The sequence below is a fragment of the Nicotiana tabacum genome, chromosome 8 (assembly GCF_000715075.1).
Source record: "Nicotiana tabacum cultivar K326 chromosome 8, ASM71507v2, whole genome shotgun sequence".
In the NCBI taxonomy this organism is placed as follows: Eukaryota; Viridiplantae; Streptophyta; class Magnoliopsida; order Solanales; family Solanaceae; genus Nicotiana; species Nicotiana tabacum.
The window spans coordinates 68920862-68931695 of record NC_134087.1 but is presented as its reverse complement, the minus strand read 5'-3'; the positions used below and the strand labels follow the sequence as shown (position 1 = coordinate 68931695).

The window sequence follows — 10834 nt, the reverse complement described above, 5'->3', positions numbered from 1 at the left end:
TATCCCCAACTTCAATTTATGTTCATTTTCACTTGGTAGTACACAAGGGACTGATTCAGAAGGTAATTTTGTTGCTATTGTTGTTCGTGAAGAGACACAAGAATGTCGTGAACAGCAGGTAGTTGGTCAAGCATCTGCCACGATGGCTGTAGTTTTTCCCCTACTGCTGAACAGCAGCAGTTAGTTGTGACAGAACAACAGGAAGAGCAAGCAAAAGAAAAATCAGATAAAAAAGGGAAAAGGATTCGTATGGAGAGTATTTGGTTGAGATCTCCTTATGTAGTTTATAAAAAAAAACAAAGGGGGCAAGATTGGAAAGTAGGAAAGAATACAAGAAAGTGTCTCTTCCATTATGTTAATCAAGACGGTGGATTGATCGAAAGATTTACAGAGTGGTTGGAGATGGATGCCAGTAAATATGATTCCAATCGATTCAGATTAGCTGGATTTGATATTGCAAAATCATTCTTTACCGAGCTTATGGATCCTGACTCTGATCTTGCGGATGAAGTAAGTTATTAAGTTTGTTTTTTGAATTGGTTTTCAACTGTATTTCCCAAAACTTCAGCTTATTTTTTATAGTTATGTTTTTGCACTGTAATTTGGAAAACTTTAGCTTTATTCATAGTAAAGTACTGAAGTTTTTTAGCTTATTTGCTAAAACTTCAGCCTAACACTTCAAATTAAATATGCTTAAGTTTTTGTCATGTTGTTTGTAGTTTTGTAATGTGTTTTTTCTAAACTTCATAGTGGTAATTTCACATGTTATCATTTGTTGTTGTTCATTTGCAGCATATTGATGTGGCCATATATTACTTGCGCAAAAAATATTGATATCACCTTTCACGTTATCCAAAATCAAGTTGTGCAGTAACAGATTAACTTTTCGATCAATATATGACTAAGCTGGATGGTATTCATTCTTCGGAAGAAAAGATGAAGATAATTAACAAAAGGAAGCAAAAGAGAATGCAGGATCAAAAAAAGAGCAAACCAAAGAGAAAGAGGATATCCAAACAACAGGCTGAAGAAGAAGAAGAAGAAGAAGAAGAAGAATAAGAAGAAGAAGAAGAAGAAGAAGAAGAAGCGGTTATTCAGCCACTTACGGACTTTAGTTGGTTTGAGGAAGAATCAACGAATGAAAAGGTGGCCAACTACGTAAAAGGCCTCGACCTTTCCTATGGTATCTCATGGGCATCTGATAGAAAAGTATTTTTTCCATTTCAACTTAAGCCAAGGACGGGCCAGACATCTACGCACTACTTTTTTAGAATTTTGAACTTTAAAGATAAATTTATATATGTGTATGATTCCATGGGCAGTGTAACATACGATCGTGCGCTTGAACATGTCAGAATTTATGCCAGGTTGATCCCACACTGTCTCAAATGCTTGGATTTTGGGGCACACAATAAATTTTATGGGGAAAGTCCTGTGGAAAAATTTCAAATTATGTGGATGAATACACCGCAATGGACTAACATGTACGTGTTTCGCATATGTTTTACCATGCATCTTATGTTTATTATTTTTAGCCCTTGTGTTAACTATTCTTCAATTTCTTTTTCATGTGTTTTTTGTAGTGTTGATTGTGGTATATTTGCTCTTAAGTTTATTGATATGCGGTTGAAGAAAGAAGATGTCTTCAATTTCGATCAAAGTCAATCATTGACATTCAGGAGAGAATTGACTGTCAATCTTTGGGCTCATGGAAAGTGGAAAAAAGATAGCGGCTATGAAACTCTAGAAGAACAAGAAGGACATGATTATGGAGATTTTGAAGAGACTCTGTGTGAATTTTTTGATTAGAGGATTGGTTGAACATAATTTGGATTTTGTGAATATACATTAATTATTTTTTTAGTTCACTTTTGTGTCATACAAATATGTTTGTGTCTTTTATCATGAATTTTAAGTACATTTTTGTTTGAAAAAACTTAAGCATGAAGTAAATGACTTCTGCTTTTTGAGCTGAAGTTTTGGTTAAAAGTCATAACAAAACTATTGAATCCAACACAAAAACTTCAGCTTATCGGGTGCTGAAGTTTTTAGAAATATACTAAAAAACTTTAGCACATTGGGCCGAAGATTTTTGAAAAAGCTTTACGACAAAAACTATTGAATCCAACACAAAAACTTCAGCTTATCAGGTGTTGAAGTCTTTAGAAATATACTAAAAAACTTCAGGACATTGGGCCGAAGTTTTTTGAAAAAGTTTTACGACAAAAACTATTGAATCCAACAGAAAAACTTCAGCTTATCAGGTGTTGAAGTCTTTACAAATATACTAAAAAACTTCAGGAAATTTGGCCGAAGTTTTTTGAAAAAGCTTTACGACAAAAACTATTGAATCCAACACAAAAACTTCAGCTTATCGGGTGCTGAAGTCCTTAGAAATATACTAAAAAACTGCAGGACATTGGACCGAAGTTTTTTGAAAAAGCTTTACGACAAAAACTATGGGATCCAACACAAAAACTTCAGCTTATCGGGTGCTGAAGTGTTTAGAAATATACTAAAAACTTCAGCACATTGGGCCGAAGATTTTTGAAAAAGCTTTACGACAAAAACTTTAGCATGTTTTGGTATTTCTTTTAACTTGATACTTATCTTTTTTGCATTTTCTAGCTACTTTTTGTCATTTATCACCTATATCACCTACTTTTTGTGGCCTTATTTTTTACTATTTGTTTTATTGCATTTATCAACTACTAGCATTTAGCATTTATTTGTTTTGCCAACTACTTATCTTGTTACATTCAATTTCTGTGAACAAAAAATAGTTAACAATCTCTTCAGCATTTATAGATATTAAATTGATTAGTTGCACTCTTTGGCTATATTAACAATCTCTTCACTTGAAAATTTCATAGTCATCCGTAGACTTCGATCATATTTCCTTAAATTTGTATTCAAAGAAAAATAAGAAAATGTTGGCTAAGACATGCTTATTGGGTGTAGCAGGGAGTTCGTGGGGAGCAAAGATAGTGAAGGAGAAGTCGAAATACTTCATATGTGAAGGAGAGTTGCCAGAACAAAAACTCGAGCTCCAGGACAATTTGCTCTTTTTACTAGTTGATAAATTTAACTTTTAGGAAAAAGAGCAAATTTCTTGGGGCTCGAGTTTTTGATGTGGCCACTCTCCGTCACATATGAAGTATATTGGACTTCTCCTTCACTATCTTTGCTTCCCACGAATTCCCAGATGCACACCAGTAAGCATGTCTTTGGCCAATATTTTCTTGTTTTTTTCTTATGAAAGAAGACGATAGTTGCTAAAAAAAATTATAGTACTAAACTTCGTCAACCTGTGTCAGGTGCTCGTATTGCTGATCCTGTGAATCAGTTGAAGACATAGTGAAGGTTCATGGAATGTGGTTAAGAAAACCAAGAAGAGCAACTAGGACATGACTATGGAGAATATGAAGACACTCTGTGAATTTTTTGAATAGAGAATAACTTGTAAGCAAAAAACTAATTTTTTCTTTTTTTCCAAGGATGTAAGTGAAAACAAAATTGAATTTTGTGAATATACATTATTTTGTGTGAATTATGTGACTTGGATTGATTCAAATATGTTTGTGTGTTTTTCCATGAATTTCAAGTATATTTTTGTTGAAATTCAGCATGCTAAACTTGAGCATGAAGTAAATAACTTTTTGCTTTTTAAGCTGAAGTTTTGGTTAAAAGTCACAACAAAAGTGTCAAATATACGACAAAAACTTCAGCTCATCACTAAATACACTAAAGCAGTTTCTACGTAAGTTATTTGAAAAAGCTTTACGACAAAAATTATCGAGTCCAGGACAATAACTTTAGCTTATCAGGTGCTGAAGTTTTTATAAATGCACTAAATAACTTCAGCACATTGGGCTGAAGTTATTGAAAAAGCTTTACGACAAAACTATTGAATCCATGATAAAAAGCTTCAGCTTATGATGTGCTGAAGTTTTTAGAAATGAACTAAATAACTTCAGCACATTGGGCTGAAGATTTTGAAAAAGCTTATGACAAAAACTTCGGCATGTTTTGGTATTTTTTTAAGTTGATACTTATCTTTTTTGCATTTACTATCTACTTTTTGTCTTTTGTCACCTATTTTATCTTTCATTTAACTTTTTTTTCACTATATAGTAAATGATCCGAAAAGATATTTTTCAGGCTGAAGTTATTTTTTTACTATAGAAAAACTGTGGGTTTTATTAGGGCTGAAGTTACATTTTTTTTTTGCATTTACCACATACTTGTTTTTACCACCTACTTATCTTGTTTCATTCAATTTCTCTGAACGTAAAGTAGTAAAAACAGCTAAAAAGTTACTTTTACATTTATAGATATTAAATTGATTAGGTGAACTCTTTGTCTATATTAACAATCTCTTCACTTGAAAATTTAATAGTCATTCATAGACTTCCATCATATTTCTTTAAATTTATATTCAACCTTAGTCTTTCAGCTTTTGTTAAAGAAAAAATGTCTGGTGCAAGCAGAAGTAGGAAGCCTAATATGGATGAAATTATGCAGAAGTGGGAGAGTTTGAAGTGTGAGTGGTACAATAACAAAGCGATGGCTAATCTTATGCTTTTGTGGGATCAAATAAAGGCTGATTGGGAGAGAATCAGACCAAAGCTCTTTGCAAATGAATCATCCAAGAACAGGCTTAACCTGGAACATAGTTGTGGAGGTTATTCAACCTCGTTCGACAAGGTTGTGTAGCAGTTTGATAGTTTTCAGTTTCCCAGCTGGAACGACTATTCCAAGCTGCAAAACAACCTGAAGACTCTTCTAACTCTTACGGACAGAGTAATCGTCGAACAAAGTCAGCTGCGTGATGAATTCAACAAGTTGAAGATTGATCTTCTTGGATTCAGTGGTCTTTTGCCCGACTACCCTATAGTTATCTCCGATACTGATGATGATGAGATATTTAGAGAAATTGAGGAGTACTGTGATGATGATGATGATAGTGGTGATGATTGTTAGTGTTTGTAATCCTTTTTTTTATGTTTTAATATTGTGTTTTTTGTTTATTTCAGCCCAGAGAGCTGAAGTTTTTAGGTTCATTTTGTATAATTTCAGCCTAGAGAGCTGAAGTTTTGTTTGTACTTTGTTTGTTGTTCTTATCTATTTTTATATCAATGTAGTTGTCATCCTCTTTGTTATTAGCTTTCTATTGCATTATCCTTGTTATTTGTTGGTATTTGCTTTATATTTCTTAGTTGCAGTATGGTTCTTAGTTTTTATTATGTTCTTTTTCTATAACTTCAGCTTAGAGATGTTGCAGCTTTTGTTTGTACATGCATTTCTTTTTGTGTGTTGTACGTGTATGTGTGTGTAAGTGTGTGTGTATGTGTGTGTGTGTGTTTAAGGGTATGTATTTCACATACTGTAAGCTGATGTTTCTTGTCGTAGAAGTCATTGCGTACTTTTTTAAAATGCAACCAAACATGTAAGCATGCGCAACAAAAATGAGTGATTTGTACTTTAGCAGTATATAAAATAGTCCAAGAGCTTATTTTTTTTATTCCTATGAAAAAAATCACATTTCAATTATGTCATACAATAAAGAAAGTCTAAATTTAGACCAAGGATTATTGAAGGTTGGAGTATTTTTCAGTGTGTTTCTTGGAATATGGATGAGGTGTTGGAGAAGACAAGCAAGTTATTTTTTTATGCCCAGCTTGTTTACATCGACTGCATTTGGTAGACTTGAATAGTACTGATTCAGTCGCAGGTATATGCCTCTTCTTTTGTCTTCTTCCTTGTAAAATCTCTACATCGGGAGGTTTTGTGATCTCAGATTGTACATTTTGTGGTATATTCCATGATTTTTGATCTCCCACGGTATTCACATGTCCTTCATATGTTTTCAACCATGTTTCCCTTGAATACTAATTTGAGCAGTAATCAGATTTCTGCAAATATCTCTTATTTATAGCAGCAATTGCATGTGACAGGGCAGTTCATCAAGTTGGAATTCCAGGCAGTCACAAGTTCTCTTCTTTAAGTCCACAATGAATTCGATTCCTTCACTATTTATTCTAAACAACATTGATTCAAGGTTGAACACCTAACAAGGAATAAAAAATTAAGACAAACTATATTAGTATATTTTTGCTTCAAAATGAAAAAGTATGAAATTTTTTAAATGTAAGCAGTAAATACTGCAACAAATATAAAAAGCTGAAGTTAATAAATATACTCACAAATATTTTTCAAGCCAAGTCCATCTTCTTAGTCATCTCTTCTTCTGCCCATATTGATACTCTGTGAAAAGTTTCATTTGCCTTTTTTCTTCGTTCGTAAAACCACTCTCCCAACTTTTCTTGGATGAAATCTAACATTCTTAAAATAGGCATTTCTCTCCCTTCTAGTAAAACGGAATTCATTGATTCTATCATGTTTATTGTTAGCATATCATAACGTCGCCGTGGGAACCACGATCGAGCCCATCTCTCAGGAGGCTCTTCCATTATGTAATTGTATGTTTTCTTGTCAATACTTTTGAGTTGGGACATTAACTGATTAAAATCTTCACGTTTGTATGACCTTGTAGCACTTTGAAAATGATTTATTACCGTGGATTTTGCATGTCTTTGCTTTAAATTTTTCTCAAAGTGATAGAGGCAGATACCATAGTGAGCTTCAGGAAAAACTTTTCTAATCCCATTTGCGATCGATTGGTTTCTATCTGACAAGAAAACCAGTTCACGATGGACTTGAATTGTTTTTTTCATTTCCCCGAAGAACCAAATGTATGCCTCATTGTTTTCTGAATCTGCTACACCAAAACATAGAGGAAAGATTTGATTGTTTGCATCCTTTGATACAGCAACAAATAGAATACCACGATATTTTGACTTTAAAAACGTTGCATCTACTGCAATAACAGGTCTACAGTAGGACCAACTAGCTATTGATGTCGCAGGAGCAAAGAACATGTAAGCAAATCTGTATAGTGAAACACAAAAAAAAAACAAATCATAAGATGCGAAGTTTTTCAAATAGGAACATTTGAAACTTCAGGCTGATGGTTAGTATTGTTTTGCTTACCTATTCTGCGCATCTCTTTTTATGCTTGTGTATGTTCTTGGGTTTTTACCCACCATCATGTGTAGGTATGAAGGAAGAATCTGGTAGTTTTCTTCAGGTGTTCCCCTTATGCAAGCAATAGCTTTTTGAATAGCACGCCATGACTTGTGATAACCAATGTCAATTCCAAATTTCTTTTTCATTTTATTTTCTACAAAGTCTGGTGTAACCTCTATCTTTTTGTCTCGAACATGTTCTATAATTTGTTCACTTAAAAAATTTGATGTAGCATGCTTCTGATCTAATTTTCTTGCATCAACCGAGCATTCATGGATGTTATGATATTTTATCACCCTGAATAGTGTGAAATTTTTTATTCTGGTAGCACGTACATTCCAACCACATTTGTCCACGATGCATTTCATCTTGTATCTCTTTGAACATGATCTAACAGCAGTGAATTCAACTTTCTGGTTTATCTCGAAGCTGCAGAAAAATTTAGTCATGTTTTGTTTGTTCTCAAAAATTGATCCAACTCTTACTTCCTTAGGCAACGCATCGTGCCTAAGTATTTTACATGGTGGAGATTCTTTCAGCTTTCTCCTCACTCTTTTTCTTGATTTCTGAGAAGCACAAGAACTTTCAACAATTTCTTCAATTCTATCTGATGTTATCGGTATAAGCTCCATGTTTACTTCATCTTAGTTGTTGCTTATCATTGCAGAAGGTAACAAAAAGCTTTGTTGGATTGTGTGTTGGTTGTCAATTTGCATTATTAGTTGTCCTTCTTCTTGGTCATTGACAAACTGGTATGAATTTATTGGAGGAGGGGGTAATTGTTGCAGCATTATATATTCTGAAGTAGCTGTAATTTTAGAAGGTTGTTGCTCGTTGTCTACTTCCATTATTGGTTGTCCTACTTCATGTTGATAATCAGCAAAAGGTTCTGAATCTATCGCATATGCAAGCGATTGTTTGAATGCTGCAGATTTTGAAGGATGTATTTTTTCAATGATGAAATGGCAATTCTTGTAAGGTGAATCAGTTGTAAGCAAATGTATACAGTACTGAGTTCTTCATCTGAAGTTACAAGAATTCTTTTGCTTGTATTTAGTTTGATATCAAACCATACTTTTAGTGCATATCTGGTTGAATCAATATTTGCAACTTCACTAATTTTCTTCAGGAAAGTATTGAATGATATGTGCTTATTAAGTAGAATAAGTTTTGTATCATGATCCAAGTATTTGAAATCAGGAGTCCAACTCGCATTGAAAGTTATAACAACGCAAATCGAACTCATCCTGCAGATTCATGTTAGTGGAAAGTATTAGGAAAGTGAACAGAAGAATTTTTAGGTTGTTTGTGCTGAAGTTTTTACAAATGAACTAAATCACTTAGGCATTTTCTGCTGAAATTTTTTGGAAAAAGATGTATGACATAATTAATGAATGCTGCACAGAAAACTTTAGCTTATTAAGTGCAGAAGTTTTTAGAAATAAGCTTAATAACTTCAGCATATCAGCTGAAGTTTTTTTGAAAAAACTGTATGACAGGGATTCATGAATGCAGGGAAAACAACTTCAGCTCATTAGGTGCTGAAGATTTTAGAAATGAACTAAAGAACTTCAGCACATTGGACTGAAGTTTTAGCAAATGAATTCAACAAACTTTAGCATGTTTCAGCATTAATTGCATAGAATACAGGAGTAACCTACACAATTAAAGTAATAATTATATTGCGTTGGGGGTATGTGTTAGTGTAATAATTACATTCCTATCACATTCATGCACGTTTTTCATTAGACAATGTTTAAAATTCTTCTTTGCCTTTTCATATACCTTGCAGAAGTTTTTTCCCCTATATAAGCACGCTATTCCTTGTGAGTTTATTCACTCAAACATATATATTTTAGCATACATAATAAAATACAAAAAGGAAAAAATGGATGTTGTCATCAGGCAAATAGTGGAAGAAATCAAGCAAGACATTATAGAGGCTTTTGAGCTGAAACTGGATGACCTCATACACAAGTACGACAGGGAGCTAGAAGAAATTAACAACAAGCTTGATATGTTTGTGATGTATGCAAGATTTGATAATCTTGCTGATGAAGATGCTCGTCCATCTGGTAGTGACGACGACGATGATGATGATGATGATATGGACGATTAGTTTTTCTTTTTGTTATTTATATAGTTTAATTTATCTTTTTTAATATTTAATGAAATATTCAATTTTTGTTTTAAGTTTTTTTTTTGCGTTTTTTAATATTAATTCTATTCAAAGTCGAAAAATAGCAAAGGAAATGAACTATATAAGTTCAACAGGAATTAACAAAAACTAATCCGAATATTAAGCATTTTTTGGTATGAAGTTTTTTCAAAAAATCATAATAAAATACACAGTGATTGATGAAAACTTCAAGCATGAACTAAAAATTCTTTTTAAACTTAGAAAATAACAGAACAATTAACAAAAACTTATCCGAAAATTACATATTGCACGACAAAATATTAAGCATTTTTAGCAGATGAACTAAAAAAACTTCAGCATACAAAAAATTATATGAAAAATGTTTTACATATTCCTGAAAACATAAGCATTTTTTGGTATGAAGTTTTTCCAAAAAATGATAATAAAATACATAGTGCAGGAGGAAAACTTCAGTTCCATTAGCCGAAGTTTTTACAGATTAACTAAAAAACTTCAGCACATGTGCTGAAGTTTTTTGTGCAATATGAAATTTTAATTTATGTTTTATTTTTTTTTTACAGAGTGTAATAGAAAAACTTCAGCTCCTCCTGCTGAAGTTTGTAAATATTAACTAAAAAACTTCAGCACCTATGCCGAAGTTTTTTATGCAATATGAACTTTTAATTGATGTTTTATTTTTTTTTACAGAGTGTAATAGGAAAACTTCAGCTCCTCCTGCTGAAGTTTGTAAATATTAACTAAAAAACTTCAGCACCTATGCCGAAGTTTTTTGTGCAATATGAAATTTTATTGATGTTTTATTTGTTTTTACCCGGTGTAATAGGAAAACTTCAGCTCCTCCTGTTGAAATTTTTAAATATTAGCTAAAAAACTTCGGCACTTATGCCGAAGTTTTTTGCGCATAGGTGTTTTAAATATTAAAACACTCATATAATGTTTTAATATAATTTTTTCTTCGTTGTGTTATTTGCCAGCTCGTTTTGCTTAATTTTTTAGATATGAACTAAATAACTTCAGCTTGTTTTAGCATATTTGTCGGATTAGAATGTTAGAATTCATCGTCAAATAGATTTAGAATGCAAATTCAGCATATCAGTGAAGTTCGTCAAACAACTTCAATCAATCAATCAGAAAACATGTAATTCAAAAACTATTTTGAATTCTGAAGATGAATTTGAACACTTACAATGTATTTTGTAATTTGGAATTTGGAATTTGGAATTTGAATCTGGTTCAAATTTGGTTTGCGAGAGGCGATCTCAGGAGAGACGGACTGATGGAGGAGATACGAAGAAGATCTGGAATTTAATTCTAGGTATGATTGATGCATCTTTTATATGTTTTGGAAGGGGTATAATGATCATATTATTACGGATTTTTTGTTAGTTGGTTACAAAATCAATAGTTTTTAAAAATAAGGTATAAGTTAAAAGGTGGCATAAAAATAGAATACGGCTGCAAATCGCCCCATGTGATATGAGAAAAGGGTCAAAGCTTATTAAATTAGGATTTTTTTTTATAATATAAGCTGTCAAAAAGATTTCATTTTGCACGGCTTTGATTCTTCGTTTTCATTTTTTTCCC

The 10834-nt window shown here is 32.5% G+C and overlaps 1 protein-coding gene across 1 annotated transcript; it reads right to left on the bottom strand.

Moving 5' to 3' along the window:
* Window positions 1–6215: 6215 nt before the first annotated feature.
* Window positions 6216–7721, bottom strand: LOC142163144 (uncharacterized). The gene is made up of 2 exons (XM_075220397.1): window positions 7054–7721; window positions 6216–6951 (listed from the first exon to the last, which is right to left on the bottom strand). Exons 1-2 carry the CDS (start codon window positions 7719–7721, stop codon window positions 6216–6218), a joined length of 1404 nt encoding a protein of 467 aa, XP_075076498.1.
* Window positions 7722–10834: the final 3113 nt, after the last annotated feature.

Bases quoted from the DNA above. Each gene is read 5' to 3' on its own strand.
- LOC142163144 (XM_075220397.1), bottom strand. From the start codon at position 7,721: ATGGAGCTTATACCGATAACATCAGATAGAATTGAAGAAATTGTTGAA. The intron at 6,952-7,053 runs GTAAGCAAAACA...TTCACTATACAG, and splicing joins AAAAGAGATGCGCAGAATAG to ATTTGCTTACATGTTCTTTG.